At 51.5% G+C, this 17,233-nt stretch overlaps 1 protein-coding gene across 1 annotated transcript; it reads right to left on the bottom strand.

The window, feature by feature from the left end:
• Positions 1 to 1,134: 1,134 nt before the first annotated feature.
• Positions 1,135 to 13,050, bottom strand: LOC128847381 (zinc finger protein 271-like). Its single transcript, XM_054046771.1, has 5 exons — positions 12,871 to 13,050; positions 5,909 to 5,959; positions 4,531 to 4,618; positions 3,144 to 3,257; positions 1,135 to 2,840 (listed from the first exon to the last, which is right to left on the bottom strand). The coding sequence occupies exons 1-5, from the start codon at positions 13,048 to 13,050 to the stop codon at positions 1,273 to 1,275; spliced, it is 2,001 nt and encodes a 666-aa protein (XP_053902746.1). The 3' UTR covers positions 1,135 to 1,272.
• Between the last annotated feature and the right edge of the window lie 4,183 nt (positions 13,051 to 17,233).

Below are 17,233 nucleotides of genomic sequence, written 5' to 3'. Positions count from 1 at the left end.
GTGCATTATGGAACCCACTCGCCTCTGATCTAACTGACCAGCGAAGAACCTGACCAGATTAAGACACGCAGACCCCACGGCTTCTAATAACTAAGGAATGGGAATCCCTTACCCAGGGAGTAAGAGACCACAGGTAGTCAATTCTTTTTTGTCAAGGTCAAAATTTCTTGGTCAAGGTATAGACAAGGTCCAAACGCCAGAGAAAATAATAATTAAAAAAACACAACAGTAATGATAATAATAGATGAAAAGATTTCAGAGGTCCATTCAAAAGCATCTGGCTGTCTACATTTGCCTCACAGACTGCTTATTGACTACCCCTGCCTTAAAACAACCAGCTTTGGGCTTCCTCCCAGACAGCCCAGTTAAATACAATGCGAATTACTGAAAATCTCGTTCATCATCTAAAAAGTTCTACCAATCCCAAAGGATTGGACACATTACGCAAGTCGTTAATGAATGCTTCAGTTCTTACCCAAATACACGCTTACAGCCAGTTCTTATTAACTAAAGTAAAATTTATTAAAAGAAGAAAAGAGAGAGAGTATTGATCATTATACAGACAAACATGAATAGAGTCCTTAGGTCAGTTTCACTGCAGAGATGGTGCTTTAGAATTGAAGAGTCCCTTTCAGAATCATTTCATCAGGTTCTAGTCTAATGTCCAAATGTTCGATATCAGGGCAGTCCAGAGGGGACTGGAGATCTCAGTCTTACGACTCAAACTCCCTCTGAATAAAGCTTACGAAGATCTGAGAGAAAAGGATCAGGTCCCAAAAGTTTTTATACAGATTTTTGCATCCTCTCAACAGCACAAAGTCCTATGGTGAACAATAGGCTTTTGAAGTAACCTTGTATTTCGTAAACATCGCCGGCAATTAACTACATGGATTAACATAAGGCAATTATCCATTAAGCAGTTCATAGACTGTTTACCACAAACTTTAAAGAGACATGCAGACAATGACAATGTTACACCCAAGTTTTATCTAAATGTTAATATTTCCTTTTGATCTCCGAATTAACAGAATACACCCCTAGAGAGGAAACCGTTTGGTTACATTGTTAACCTCTAACAAGACACAGGTAAACAGTCTACTATAGTTACCATCTTCTTCCAATTCTTTAGGAATACAAGTTTTCATTTCAAAGCTCAAGCCTGTAGAACATGGAAAGGACCTAAATACCATTTACACACTTACGAAGCGTGTCTCTAAAGGTTGAAACTGGATCAATTAGCCTGCACGTTGCTTCACCCTTTCTGGCCATGGGTCACAGAATTTTAGATGCTGTGTGGATTCTCCCATGTTTAATGAGGTTTGATCTCTGTGTGAAACTTTTCCCACAGTCTAAGCACTTATGGGGTCTCTCTCCTGTGTGGATTCTCTGATGTAAAACAAGGGCGGATCTCCACATGAAACTTTTCCCACAGTCCAAGCACTTATGGGATCTCTCTCCTGTGTGGATTGTCTGATGTGAAACAAGGGCAGATCTCCGTGTGAAACTTTTCCCACAGTCCAAGCACTTATGGGGTCTCTCTTCTGTGTGGATTCTCCCATGTTTAACGAAGTCTGATCTCCGTATGAAACTTTTACCACAGTCTAAGCACTTATGGGGTCTCTCTCCTGTGTGGATTCTCTGATGTGAAACAAGGGCAGATCTCCGCATGAAACTTTTCCCACAGTCCAAGCACTTATGGGGTCTTTCTACTGTGTGGATTCTTTGATGTCTTATAAGGTTTGAGTTCCACCTGAAACTTTTCCCACAGTCCAAGCACTTATGGAGTCTTTCTCCTGTATGGATTGTCCGATGTGAAACAAAGGCAGATCTCCATGTGAAACTTTTCCCACAGTCCAAGCAGTTATGGGGTCTCTCTTCTGTGTGGATTCTCCCATGTTTAACGAGGTCTGATCTCCGTATGAAACTTTTCCCACAGTCTAAGCACTTATGGGGTCTCTCTCCTGTGTGGATTCTCTGATGTAAAACAAGGGTGGATCTCCATATGAAACTTTTCCCACAGTCCAAGCACTTATGGGATCTCTCTCCTGTGTGGATTGTCTGATGTGAAACAAGGGTAGATCTCCGTGTGAAACTTTTCCCACAGTCCAAGCACTTATGGGGTCTCTCTTCTGTGTGGATTCTCTCATGTTTAATGAGGTCTGATCTCCGTATGAAACTTTTTCCACAGTCTAAGCACTTATGGGGTCTCTCTCCGGTGTGGATTCTCTGATGTAAAACAAGGGTGGATCTCCATATGAAACTTTTCCCACAGTCCAAGCACTTATGGGGTTTCTCTCCTGTGTGGGTTCTCAGATGTGAAAGAAGGACTGATCTGTATCTGAAATTTTTCCCACAGTCCAAGCACTTATGGGGTCTCTCTCCTGTGTGGATTCTCCCATGTTGAATGAGAACTGATCTCCGTGTGAAACTTTTCCCACAGTCCAAGCACTTATGGGGTCTCTCTTCTGCGTGAATTCTCTGATGTGTTATTAGTGCTGACTTAGAGTAGAAAGATTTCTTGCACTCAAGGCATTGAAAGGGTTTCTCTCTTGTGTGGCGTCTCCCATGGTTTTTCAGGTCTGAGCGATTATTGAAGCTTTTGCCATGGTCCAAGCATTGAAGGGGTTTCTCTCTAGTATGGATTGTCTGATATGTCAGAAGCTGTGATCTTAGAATGAATCCTTTCCCACATTTGAGGCACTGATAGGGTTTCTCTTCACTGGGATTTGTCTGCTGGGCTGTGGGATCCTTGGGTCTTCCCCCACATATAATACATTCATCCACTTCACTAGGAACATCCTCATGATTCCCCTCCTCATTCTCACTCCCTCGCTCAGCACCTGCTGGGAGAGAGACAATCCAGACTGGAGTCATGGTGCTGGGGAGAAAGAGGAATAGCACCGAGGGAAAACCCAACACAAAGACTGAGCAATTGGATTCTGCCTAAACATCCCACACAAACACTCACAGGGAAGGAAACTCCTGCAGCTAACAGGGTGGTTGAAAAGCCGTGAGTGATATCTGCTGACTGCAACCCTGCTCTGGCTGAGATGAGGAAGAACTGAGGGTGTTACTCACACCATATTTTGGGGATTCTTAACTTTGTCCTTCATTCACCAAATGGTTTCTGTGTCAGCCCTCACCTGTGTGGTCGCCTCTTGGGATCTCTCTTTCCTCGCAGATCTGGAGATCCGGGACCCACAGCTCTTCCCCTCGTTTCAGCCGGGCGATCAGCTCAGGTTTGGGAAGGGGAAATCCTGTGTAGGGGGTGAAATCAGACCAGGTCAGGGTGCATGGAAGATTGAGAGAGCATTTGTCAGAAAGGACATTCCATGTCCTGCTGCTGTGCTGGAGGAATCGGAATGCAAGAGGATGGGAACAGGGTCACTGAGCCCCCTTGTGGGAGGCAGATGTCTGGGGAGTTGGGGGGAATTGTTACACCCTCACTAGGAGTTTGCGGGATCTGTGCACTGTGGGGGCCTTGCTGACAAACACACAGCTCTAGAATTAAAGCCCTGCCTATTTCTAAACCTGCGGAGCCCAGAGCTCTCTCCATGGCTGGAGCTAGTCCCAAGGAGGGAGGTGAACAGTGATGCTGTGTATGAATGAGAAATAATACAGACAGAACAATGCACAACTTCTGCCCCATTGAACAGTGGGGGTGGGTGGGAATGGTTTAGCATATCCATTAGGTTTTGACACTGTGGTCCCATTGGAGAGGGTACAGAGATGCACGTCTCTCTCATACTGCAGCTGTGGACTATGAGACAAATTCTCCTCAAACCTAACTGATCAGAGAAGAACGTAACCAGCATCAGATATGCAGGCCCTACACTTTCTAATAACCGTGGGGACGGGAATCCCTTACCCAGCGAGGTCACCGTCTCATAGTTCTCCTGCATGATGTCCCTGTAGAGGGCTCTCTGAGCGGGGTCCAGTAGAGCCCCCTGCCCCTGGGTGAAATACACAGCCACCTCCTCGAAGGTCACTGGCACCTGCGACAACAAGAGTCCCCCACTCAGCACCTGCTGCCCCAGCCACAGTCCCACTAGTCACGGGAAAGAGGGGGGAAAAAGTGAAGCTCTAGCAGAGCCAGAGTTGCAGAATCCCACCCCCACCCTGCTCAGAGCAGCCAGGAGGCTTCAGGGGGTGGGGAGAAGGTGAGAGCTCCTTGTCCGCCCCAGCACACGGAGCAGGGCAGGGTCTTCTCATTTCCCACACACCTGCCAGCCACAGGCTGATACGGGAAGCAGAGTTCTGAGCCGGAGACAGGAACAGGAATCCCAACAGCTTCCCTTCGTATTTCACAGCAGCCTCTGGCTAACGGGTTCAGGCTCCAGCACTGAGAGCCTGGAAAATGTTCCCAGCCCTGCCCAGGTGGTTGTGTCCTGTTTGACAAATATGGGAATGTTGCCTCCTTCCCTGCTGCTAATGGGCCTACTCAGAAAATCAGCAGGTTTATCAGACCCTAACTCCTCCCTGCCTCTACCTCCCACCCCCCCGCCCAGCAACTCCCTGAGAATCCCTTACCTGAGCTGGCTCCATCACAGCCATTTCCCTTCCCTGTTTCCTGGAAGACGGGCCGATCTGGAGCGAAACGTGGACGTGATTCCTCAGCCTGTCGGGGCGAGAGAGGCAATGGGGGAGGTTACAGAAGGGGCTTCAGTCCATGTCATACTCCGATTCCCACCAGGCTCTTCAGTCCCTCCCAGTAACAGCATCTCTGAGCCAAACACTAGAAAAAGAGCAGAATCAAAGAGGCCACTTTGAGGGATTGCCCCCCATTGCAGTGTAAACCCCTCCCCCTTAGCAACAGCCGGAGCCCTCTGGTGGCATCACCTGAAGAATGAGCTGCCCTGGACTCTCCCCACCGCCAGCAGCCCCCAGGGACAGGCAGGCAGAAGCTGATCTCATTGGCCTATCTGCACCTCCCCCCGCCCCCCAGAGCCAGCAGTGACTCCGGTCTGACACCAGGTGCGGCTGAGATCTAAATGCTGCAGGGAAATCAGACCAGGACCTGGGGCAGCTCTGAACACTCAAGAGACAGACCCCTGCTCACCCCCCTATGCTCGTTTTACCACTTCCAGGGTGAAAAATTCCCACTGGCTGCTGGGTGGGGCACAGAGTCAGGGAGCTGCCCTTGTATCTCTCCCCACCCTTCTTCCTTATCCCTAGGGTTACCATATCTAATAAATAAAAAAAGAGGACCCTCCACGGGCCCTGGCCCCACCCATTTCCCCACCCCCAGCCCCGCCCCAACTCCGCCCCTTCCCTGCCCTAACTCCGCCCCCTCCTCCCTCCCACTCCCAGCCACGCGGAAAGGGCTGCCCAAGCGCTACCGGCTTCACGGTTTGCCGGGCAGCCCCCAGACCCTGCGCCCCCGGCCGGCGCTTCCCCAGCACAGCTGGAGCCCGGGAGGGGAAGTGCCCAGCCGGGGGCGCAGGGTCTGGAGGCTGCCCGGCAAACCGTGAAGCTGGGCACTTCCCCTCCCGGGCTCCGGCGGCGCAGGGTCCGGAGGTGTGGGGGCTGCCCGAAGCCGGTAGCGCTCGGGCAGCCTGGCTCTTAAACAGTGCCTTATACTATACACCTCTCCTATCTACAGCCAGGGCTTTGGGATTTTGCAGGGAACCGGGATTCCGCACAGCAATGACCAGTTACTGCAGTGAGTGCGATTCCCTTCCTGCTGCCAGGAATGAGGAACTCCATTGATTGCTCCCACTGGGCTCGATCAGTAAAACCCATTGTACTGAAACCCCCCCGCCCCAGACCCTGCCCCTCAGAGCCTCCACATCCCCCCGCCACAGCACTATAGGGACATCATCCATAAAAGCCACCGAGTCGATGGAAGGACAGAAAGGAGACATCGGGATCCTGGGGAGGGGTGGAGAAGGGGCATTTCTATAGATACCCACAGTTCTTCCAGAGACTCCCCAATATCGACAGTCATGGAGTCCTGGTCCTAGAGAAAACAGCAGGGGACACATTTCACGGTGACACTGACTCTAACCCTAAGCTTAATATAGTTTTGTTACAGCTGCCAGATTGCGCCCTCACACCTTTGTGAGCATCGCAGTCACAGACTCACTGACATGACCATCCCCATATATGACAGGGGTAACAGACAATGCTGTCTGTCCGAGTTACATTTCCCTGGCTGGCAGTGCCTAGTTAGGAAGAGATATACACCGGACCCTCGCTAGAACACACATCTATATAATGCAAATTCCAATAGAACGTGGTCACCGATCCCAAATTTAGTAACGGTCATTAATTTTCATTGTAATGCGGTCCCCGCTAGAACGCGGGACTTGGCATGGATCCCAAATCCCGCGTTCTAGTGAGGGTCCGGTGTAGTTTAGCTACCGTGTGGTTACCAAGCAAGGAGAGGCTGAAGTCAAAGAAGAGTTTCTCTAGAGTGTTAACCTCTCCCCATTGGCCCTGGGGACTAGTCTCAAGGTATTTATTTCTCATTGGCCCTTCCCTGGCTTTTGGGAGAGGGTCAACCAAAGCCGCCCCCACCCCCATTAAATTTCAGTGAGGGGCCAACAGTCCCCTTACCCATAGACACATCAAAATCATTGTAATTTATTTATTCTTAGCTAGTAGCTCTGCTGCTGTTAAAAGTGATATTTGTATGTTGGTTAATATTTTCCACAGCCTCTCAGCTAGCGACTTGGGTTGCCAACCAGGTAATATTTTAAAACCAGACACTACAGCAGGACCTCTCCTGCCCTGCTTCTTCTCCCCAAGGTCCCACCCCTACCACTCCTAGTCTCCCCAAGGCCCTGCCTCTTCCCCCAAGGCTCTGCCCACATCCACTCCTCTTCCCACCCTCCCTGCCCTGGGTCGGGAGGGATTTGCCTGTGGAGCTGGGGCTGGGAGCTGCAGCCACCCAATGCAGGTAGGGGGCAGCCCTGGCTGAGTAGGGGCTGGTGAAGGTGATGACCCAGTGCCTCCCCACCTGCAGTAGTTTGACTTTGGGTGTCCAGTCAGTAGATCTGACCAGACACTGTCAGGTCCCCTTTTTGCCTGGCCACCTTAACAGCACCCAATGTGCAATGAGTGCTGAGAATGCATCAGGGACAACTTCTGCTTTCTGATGGTGGGGGAAGTAACCAGGGGGTAGGTGGGTTAGACTCAGTTCTGACCAGCAGGGAGGAATTCGTTGGTCTAGATCAGGGGTAGGCAACTTATGGCACGCATGCCGAAGGTGGCACGCGAGTTGATTTTCAGTGGCACTCACACTGCCTGGGTCCTGGCCACCGGTCTGGGGGGCTCTGCATTTTAATTTAATTTTAAATGAAGCTTCTTAAACATTTTAAAAACCTTATTTACTTTACATACAACAATAGTTTAGTTCTATATTATAGACTTATAGAAAGAGACCTTCTAAAAACATTAAAATGTATTAGTGGCACGCGAATCCTTAAATCAGAGTGAATAAATGAAGACTCGGCACAGCAGTTCTGAAAGGTTGCCGACCCCTGGTCTAGATGAAATTACTAGAAGGTGGGTGCACACTAAAGAATGCACTCAGAGTAGTTATCTATGGTCTGGTGTCAAACTGGGAGGGGAACGGTGGAGGGCGCGGGGGAGAGAAGCCCCGGGTGGCTTCCTCCACTCTTAGGGGGAACAGCCCACCCAGAGCTTGCAGGGCAGCCTGGCTTCTCGGAGGGAGCTGCTACTGGAGTGAAGAAACTGGGCCCTCAACTCCCCACACTACCCCTCTTAGGTCAGTGGAAGCGCTCCTGGTGAGGACGCACCCTAGCCACCCAAGCAGGATAGGGTGAACATCGGCTACAACAGTCATTACTATGGTGGCTGTAAGTCAACCTAATACAGGTCAACTTAGGTTTGGAGTGTAGACGTACCCTTACAAGCAAAAGGATTTCTCTCACCCAAAATCTTTCAGCAGTCCCTACTCACTGGAAAGCCTTCCAGCTAGGACCACTCCCCCCAGCTCAATGATGCTCCTATTGTCTTTCAAGTGATCTTGCTGCCCTGAGTAGAGATGGGGGAGGGGAGATGTCCAGAGGCCTTTTTTCCCCCCTTCTTATACTCTAACCCTTTATACTGGAAAGGTCTTTGCTGAGTCATGGAGTCAGGCAACTCCATGGTGTAGGTAAGATCCAAAGGGTCCTACAGATGAACTGTAAATGTCTTTGTTTACCCCTTTCTTTCTATTGGTAGACAGCCAAATAAGAGTTTCCTAACACCCATGGCCAGTCTTTTGTCATCTCTGAGGAGCTAGTCTGTGGGTGTTCCATATGTCAATAAGAAATAGGGTTAACATATGCCTGGGACTTATCAGACAGAGCCTCTTTATTTAGCCTAGTGTCTCTGTCCGAGTGACTTTCCCATAACAGCAAATGTGGGGGGCGGGGAGGGGGGGAGGGTTGCAGAGCACAGTGTAGCTCAGAAACAGCCCTGATTGGTCATCTACCCAATTGGGTTCTTCCCCTGCACCCACAGCTGATTGGTCCATTCCCCTGCATACCTGCAGCTGATTGATTGCTGCCGGATCCCGCCCACCCAGGCCCCAGCCCTGAGGAGGGGGTCCCGCAGATAGGCACTGACTGACAGCTGTCACTGCATTGTGGGCTTGTGCCAGCGCCCCAGGGGCGGCTCTATGGTTTTTGCCACCCCAAGCATGGCAGTCAGGCGACCGGCAGGCCGCCCCCCATGGCTTGCCATCCCAGGCACACGCTTGCTGTGCTGGTGCCTGGAGCTGCCCCTGCAGTGCCCTGACACTGTGACAGCGACTGACATTGTCCTCACCTTATGAATACCCCCACCACAACCCCTCTAACCCACAGCTTCCTCCCCCCACCCAGTTCCCATCCCTCAGCAGTGTCCTCTTTTTCGGCACCTGGAATATGGTCACCCTAGTAACAACCATACAGTAAAATCTCACCATTCTACATGCACTGGTGTCACACACATTTCAACAGCACAATATTGAGCAGATCATGAGTTTTCCAATGATCCCTCACCAGGCACACTTTGCACACTATATATCAGAACCATACCCAGTGGTGAACATGGGGCACAGGGGGTTAGTCACAAGAGGGATCAATGTGGGGTGAATGGGGCAAAGATAGTCTCTGTCATCCCAACACAGGTATATGCGGTGAGGGGCAGGCGGAGACTGGCTGGGCTGTCAGGTTCCTCATCTCCCCCCTGCCTCAGTGATGGGGGTTGGCCTGGCTTCCAGGCTGCCCAGGTGTGTTGACATCCCCGGCTCCCTTCTTCCCTGTGCCCAACGTCGGCATCTCAGCAATATGGAAATGCTACCTGTTACCCAAAATTGGGCCAGCTAGTAAGTTTAGGGAGGATTAATGACCCAGAGTTTGGCAGAAAGCAGCACGTTTATTACACTGAAATCTAAGTTCCAAAGAAGAGCGGGGGAAAGGGGGAGTAGTCAGGTCACATTCACATCCGCATACTCACGCTTCCAGGACAGGCACGGCACTGGAGATGTCAGGATCCTTCAGGGTAAGTGTACCACAGCACAGCGATAGATGGTGTGATGAAGGTAAGTCTTCCTGAGGCACGATGGAATGTAATGCGGCAAACCACTGGCCAGGTGGTCTGGGCGAAGGGCCTTCATGGGAGATACAAGCTTGTGAGAGAGCCTGAGCACATGTCCCCGTCCCCTTTTAAAGACCTGATCCTCATGGCTGCGACTAGAGATGACTTGGCCGCATCTGGTTGGTCACACTCCACCTCAGGCAGTGTCCATGCAGTGTCCATGCATTGGGTGTGTGATCGCTGCCTAATTAGAGTTCCAGACACTTTGTCTACCTTGGAGCTCTTCTGATCTGTCAGCTTTTAAAACAGCCCATTCATCCCACAGGCATTCCAGGAGGGAGGGGTCGGGGGAAAGCCACTTCACAGGTATTCTAAGAGGGAGAGGAGACAAAGGGGGATGGAGGATGTAACAGACTTTTTGAGCATACAGGTATACATAGCATACAGATCACTGCTGCTCCTAAAACACTCTGCCCCTTGATCGTTGTAGGGCACAGGTGATCTGTTGCAAACAAACCAAACAATCATAACTAGGTGAATATAACTAAAACCATTATAATTAACTAAACACCAGATATAACATAAACATAAATGCAAACAATCATAATCATAAGTAGAAATACGATAAAACCATCACCATTACAATAATTGGGTACATTGACAAATAAAATGAGGCCCAAGTTTGATGCTGCAATAACCATCAAACAAAAAAGGTTAACTCTAGCCCTTAAGTACATACAACAAATAAGATCTGTAGGAATACCACAGTTGTCATGGAAGGTTAAACTGATTTGGAAGATACATAGGAACAGAGAACTTGGTGAAATCGCTGACACTTAAACTAACATTTAGTTGTTCAGGTTATGGGGGCCCATGAACTACCCTTCAGGGCTTGGAGAAGTAGAACCAGGGTGCATAGAGGAAAGTGTGGAATTAACAATACAAGAAAATCTAACTAACAATACAAATGTATCAATAACAAAAATCAACAATAAAATGATTATTAGAGAATCTAACAAAAAATTAAACCTGGGGACCAAAATCTTTTGGACAGAGGTGGATGTGATTGATAATTTGGCTGGAGATGGGGTGAGTAGAGAGAGAGGAAAAGACATTTACCCTGTCTAGTGTAGTATCCCGTTTCTCTCTGGACCCAATGCTAGCACAGGACACCCATCAGAGACAGACACAGAACATACGACACAGAGCACTGAACACAGACTTGGTTGCGACACTATAACCATGGTATTTCTGTAGTTCTTCAGCTGGTACCAGCTCTCCTGATGTTCTGGTTCAGAGGCTGAAAGATAGAAGCTTAGAAACAAATTGCACAGCGCTCCCACCGCGGCGGACCCTGCTCGTTTGAGTTGTCCGCGGTGTACCAATTTTCCCTCCGGGTTTTATCTATCAAATACACTGTTGCTCCTGCCCTGTTCACCACGGTATAGGGTCCCTCTCACTTCGCTGGCAGAGGACGAGAGGTGAATTTACAATACATTACCTGAGTCCCGATGTCCCATGGTTCCACTGCTGACTGCCCCTGGTCCCTTTTGACTCTGGCCTTACTCGTGGCTTCCTGCAATTGCTGTGCTAGAGCTGGCTTTTCTTCAGTGAGGGTTTTAGGCCAGAGAATCCAATCCTCGGGCTGATCCTGTGCGGGGGGCAGGACCTCTGGGACTGATCGAAGGAGTACTATGCGGATTCCGAATAACAGCTGATACGGGGTAAGGTGGGAATTGAGGCGTTCTCGGCTGTGGACAGTGGCCAATACAAGGGGCAATTTCTCCACCCATGACCCGCCTTGATGTTCCAGAACCTTACCTAGTGACTCCTTGATGGTCCTGTTCATGCGTTCCACTTGTCCGGAGCTGGGGGGGTGTCGGGGTATATGCAGCTGTCGCCGGATACCCAGTGCGGACAGGAGGCTTCCCCACACCTCCGACATGAACTGGGGGCCCCGGTCTGAGTCGATGACTTCTGGTGATCCCTACTGACATATGATCTCCCTGAATACCACCTTGGCTGTATCCGCTGCCGTGTGTCTGTTCATAGGGAACGCTTCGACCCACCTGCTAAAAGCATCAATTATTACCAGACAGCAGGTTTGTCCCTGTAGGCCTGGTGGGAGTCCCTCAATGAAATCCAACTGGACCCGAGCCCATGGGCCACCGGTAGCCGTTAGTGGGTTAAGGGTAACTGCTCCTCTAATCCCCCACCCCCCCAGCCCAAGCATTGTGCATAGCACATATCAAGCAGTTTTTAACCCAGTCTGTTACCTGTTGTCGCTGTCCCGGCCAGCGGGCTATTTCTCGGACCCGCTGGTAGGTGGTCTCTATCCCTTCATGCCCTAGTCCATGGGCCCAACAGATGATATCCTGTCGATCCCACCTTCCGGGTGCCACGTCAGGCAGCTCCGAGGGATCTTCAGCAGCCTGTAATTTGTCTGGTGGTAACCGCGGCTACTACTCGGATCTTAGCCAACACATCCACTTGATGTTTATAGAGAGTCTCCGCGGTAGAATTGGGGTTCTGGTGACCCCCCACATGTGTTAAATACAATTGCCCCAGATGGGCAGTCACCCACTGGTGCCCAGACTGCCAATCTTCCTTGTGAGCTAATGGCTTCCCATCTGCGCTTTTCCATTGATCGCGAACCCGTTGCCACATCCAGTTCCTGGTACCCTCCACTACATATTTTGAGTCACTAAACACCACTAGGGGTCCCAGGTTTTCAGCCCACAGGCTCAGGCACTCAACTATAGCTTTTAACTCTGCTAGCTGAGCTGAACGCGCGGACCAGCTGCAAACCACACTGCGATCCAGCAGATTCAGACACACGGTCTGAATACACAGTTGTCCTTCCACTCGCAATGCAGAGCCATCCGTAAACCAGATGTTCTCGGGATGGGGGATCCCCTGTGCCTCGGCCACTGAGGCCACCTGTTTGATTAATTGCTCCAGGGATTGTATCGGGCATTCATGGCCGGCTCCGGTGCATGATAGCAAAGCGGCTGCCACTTCGGCTGCCCCTGGAGTGGATTCGTATTGGATCCTGAGGTTCACTCTAATCCTAACTCGATTGCTTGCGCGGGCGTGAACTCGGTCTCTGCCACAGTGTGTCCGGTACTTGGGGTTGCTCTTCCCCCTGCGGGCGCAGGCCCATAGTTTCGGACCACCCTCCGGACCGCTACAACACGGTGTCTTGGGTCTGGCTATCTGTGGTCCGGATCCGGGGGATCCAGATCACACCAGATATCCTTGTTCCAATCATCATATGGTCCCTCCCCCCTGGGCTTTCACCCCAACGGCGGTGACCCAGGCTGAATAAGCCCCCCAGACCCTGTTCTCCCAGGCGGATCCCTCCAGGACCAGATCCTTCAGGCAGGTAACTGCCTGGCTCAGAGCAGCATTCTCTACTTCCACCCGCTCCCGCTCCTCCTCTGCTGCCGCCACCTGTACTGCAGCTACAGAGAGGGAAGACGCCTGGGCGCTAGCAGTCGGAGCCTGCACCTTCCACATATCCCGTTCCTTCTCCAGCTCATTACATCAGTCCTGGAGTGAATCTACTTCAGTGGTGAGCTGACTCTTTGCCACCTGCCATTGCCAGCCTGCTTGCCACAGCAGCCAGGCGGCTGCACGATCCAGTCCCGCCTTGTTGGACCGTATATAAGTACGTATTTATCCAACATGAGCTCTAGTTCAGGAATTGTGCTCCCAGGTGCAACCGCCCCGGCATCCAGGGGTCTGCCCCTTTCTTTTGGAGCCATTCTAACAACACCCCTGGCGGTGTATTCTCACTCGGGCTGCTTCGCCTCTTTCTTCCCCTTGCTCCACGGTGGCATACTTAGCAGCGGCGTCCTTTTCTCCCTGCAGTGGGTTGCTAGCCTACCACCTTTTTTACACAGGCTCGAGCCAGACCCACCCAAGAGACCACCAGGGGGCACCAGGGGGTTTACACCTAATTCGTTCCCTTGCCCTACACCGGCACTCAAGAGTGGCGTCCTTTTCTCCCTGCAGTGGGTTGCTAGCCTACCACTTTTTCGTGCAGGCTCAAGCCGGACCCGCTTAAGAGAGCACCGGGGGGCACCAGGGGACCCCTACTCTTGGGTCAAATCCTCCACTAAGCTACCTGCATTCTCTACCATTAATGTTACCTGAAATTGGGCCAGTTAGTAAGCTTAGGGAGGACTAATGACCCACCAGAGTTTGGCAGAAAGCAGCACGTTTATTATACTGATAGGTAAGCTCAAAAGAAGGGCAGGGGGGTCACACTCACACTCGCATACTCACGCTCCCAGGATAGGCATGGCACTGGAGATGTCAGAATTCTTCAAGGTTAGTGTCCCACAGCACAGCGATGGATGGTGCGATGAAGGTAAGTCTTTCCGAGGCACGATGCAATGCAACGTGGCAAACCACTGGCCAGGCGGTCTGGGTGAAGGGCCTTTACGGGAGGTACAAGTACTGCTGAGCACATGGTCCCTTCTCCTTTTAAGGACCTGCTCCTCATGGTCTGCGACTAGGGATGACTTGGCCATGTCTGGTTGGTCACACTCCACCTCGGACAGTGTCCATGCAGTGTCCATGCATTGGGTGTGTGATGAACTGGGACTGTTCTTAATGTGGTCTTTGAATGCTGAGTGGGGAGTTTGGCTGGGACGGTCTGCATTGCCGGATGAAGACTGGCCTTGAGGGAAGATACCTGAGCATGTAATGTGAGAATCCAGGAGGGGGGTTGGAGCCAGGTGACACCTCTGCCCAGGAAACTGGACAAAGGCTGGGGGAGGAGCCAGGGGAGGCTGGGTGAGAGATGCTGGAGGGAGTTGGAGTTTCAGGAGCTGGCTGGAGTAATGAAGGGGAGCCCAGACGGGACTCTGACCCCCCCCCAATGGGGCTGTGGTGCCCCTGGGACCCCAAGATGGACCTAACTGGGAGGGGTGTCCTGTTGTCTGTACCTGCAAGACCTGTCTTGGACTGTGTTCCTGTCGTCTAAATAAACCTTCTGCTTTACTGGCTGGCTGAGAGTCATGGTGAATCGCAGGAAGCCGGGGGTGCAGGGCCTTGTGTCCCCCCACACTCCGTGACAGGGTGTGTGATCGCTGCCTAATCAGAGTGTCATGGCTTGCGACTTGGCCACGTCTGGTTGGTAACACTCCACCTTGGGCAATGTCCATGCAGTGTCCGTGCATTGGGTGTCTGAGCGCTGCCTAATTAGAGTCCCAGACACCTTGTCTACCTGGAAGCTCTCCTGATCTTCTAGCTGTTCAACCAGCCCATTTATCCCACAAGCATTCCCGGAAAAGGGGGGAGGGGAGCATAACAAACCTTTTGAGCATACAGGTTATACATAGCATAGTCATACAGAGCATACAGATCACTGCTGTTCCTACAACACTCACACCCCCTCACACTTCTTGAGACTGGGCAGGGGCTTGGACACCAGGTGAAAGCCACGACTCCCCAGGGCACCTCAGCACAGTGTGGACAGGAGCCACATTTTCTCTACTTTCACTTTGTTCAAGTTAGCCTTGAGGTTTTCACCCTGTGAACAAAATGGTGGATTTACCCATCCAGTGGGAAAGATTATGAACTTGTTACATCCCTGGGGGATTGGCTGCCTGTAGACACTGGGATATAATTGGGGTTTTCACTGCTAGGTCTCTGCTTACCAGAGGCGCTGACTTTTATTTTTCCCCGGGGGTGCTCCACCCCTGCTCTGCCACTGAGGCCCCGCCCCCACTGTGCCCCTCCCCTGAGGCTCTGCCCTTGCTCCCGACCCCACTCTGTCTCCTCCCCTAAGGCCTTGCCCTCTGTCTGCCTCTTCCCACTCCTGCTCCAACCCCTCCCCAAAACCATAGTCAATCAGCAGCTCACTACTCTCCGCCCTCCCCCAGGCACCTCCCCTAGCCACCAAACAGCTCATTGGCAGCCCCACAGAACAGCTGTGGCTAGTGGGTGCTGAGCTTCCACTATACTTTTTCCATGGGTGTTTGAGGTCCGGAGCACCCATGGGGTCAGCACCTCTGCTGCTTACAGGTCTGGTCTATACTACCCGCCTGAATCGGCGGGTAGAAATCGACCTCTCGGGGATCGATTTATCGCGTCCCGACGGGACGCGACAATCGATCCCCAAATCGGCGCTCTAACTCCACCAGCGGAGGTGGTAGTAAGCGCCGCCGACAAAAAGCGGCAGAAGTCGATTTTGCCGCCGTCCTCACAACGGGGTAAGTCGGCTGCAATATGTCGAATTCAGCTACACTATTCACGTAGCTGAATTTGCGTATCTTAAATCGACTCCCCCCTGTAGTGTAGATGTACCCACAGTCATGGGACCGAGCAGTGGCCAAGTATAAACAGCAACTTACAGTGAGACTTAGCCCACGTCCTGCTGTCAATGGGCAAGTCGGTAAGGCCTAAATTTACAGCAGTGGCCTAATTTTGTGTGTCTTCGTTTATCTCCTCGAAATACAGGAGTTCAGGGTGTTGTCAGATGCTACCGGTGTGGTGCGCTGCTTTCTCCAATGCTGATATCACTCGGCTGCGTGCGTGTGTTCCCTCTGTGTGCTGTCCCAGCTCTGCAGATAGCTGACACAGCAAACCCGACGAGAACCCCCAATAACCACAGAGTCTAGTAAGATGCAAAGTCACGTCGACGAGGTTTATTGCGACCTCGGACACAATTGCAGTTCCCCGTAGATTACTTAGTCTACCGGGCATACTACTAATAGGTGCCTCTTGGCAATGGACCCAGCTCAGTTAGTGGCGGGACTTTCCACTACCCCCTCGGCCGGACCCAGACACCGCCCCAGGGATGCATTCTTATACACAGATACAAACAAGTTACACATCACTCCTGACGTATTGAGGTGCAACCCCTCTACGCAGCAAGGTACAACCCCTCTACGTAGTAAGGTGCCGCCTCTCACCTTGGACATGTTGGTTCGATCAAAACAACTCTATCCATCATATTCCCCTTTTGGCCCTGTCATTGGGATGTGTCGGCCTGTTCCTTGTTATGTGTGGAATGTACAAGTATTGGAGTGTTCTGCTATCTAGTGTTCAGTACTTTTTAGGTATGTCTCTTTTTGCAGCATCAGCCCTTTCCTTGCCAGCTTCTGCGAGCAGGGCCTGCCTCTGGCTCACAGCTTAACTTTGCTTTATGTTAGCAACGTCTTGACCATTACTTTAGTTCAGGCCTCAAGCCTCGTATTGGGCCTCTGATAAGGGTTTATATCTCAGGGCCTCCTCTTACTACCCAGGACACGTGGTCCACCTGCATTCGCAGCTGCAGCCGGAGTCAGTGGGCGCTGCGGGTGCCCAGCCCCTTGGAGAACCAGCCCCTCAGCACTTAGGTCAGGACCCAAATTTGGACCCTAAATCAAAAGAGATTCTTGACGTTTGGACCCAGCCCATCATTGTGCTCTGGCTGCTGTGCCGGCTAGCACGGCTGTTTGTGCCTCCTCCCCAGCAGCTGCAGGCACAGGGAGTGCTCCTGGGAGGGGCGGGAGGGAGTGGGGTTGGGGCATGGACAGGCTGGAGGAGGAAGGGGTGGAAAGGGATAGAAGGATTTGGCCAGGGTGAAGCTGCATCTCTTATACGCTGCACCCTGGCAAAGCCTCTTAGGACCATTAGAAGAGGGATGCAGCTCTGGCTGGAGCTCAGGACTTGCCTAGTTGCTGCTAAGGTCTGCATTGGCCCTTAC

This window comes from Malaclemys terrapin, chromosome 13 (assembly GCF_027887155.1).
Source record: "Malaclemys terrapin pileata isolate rMalTer1 chromosome 13, rMalTer1.hap1, whole genome shotgun sequence".
NCBI classification, from domain to species: Eukaryota; Metazoa; Chordata; order Testudines; family Emydidae; genus Malaclemys; species Malaclemys terrapin.
This window is presented reverse-complemented; position numbering and strand designations above follow the sequence as displayed.

Bases quoted from the DNA above. Each gene is read 5' to 3' on its own strand.
- LOC128847381 (XM_054046771.1), bottom strand. From the start codon at position 13,050: ATGTGGAAGGTGCAGGCTCCGACTGCTAGCGCCCAGGCGTCTTCCCTC. The intron at 4,619-5,908 runs GTATCTATAGAA...TCGCCCCGACAG, and splicing joins AGTCTCTGGAAGAACTGTGG to GCTGAGGAATCACGTCCACG. The intron at 2,841-3,143 runs GTGAGGGCTGAC...CTCTCCCAGCAG, and splicing joins CCCAAGAGGCGACCACACAG to GTGCTGAGCGAGGGAGTGAG.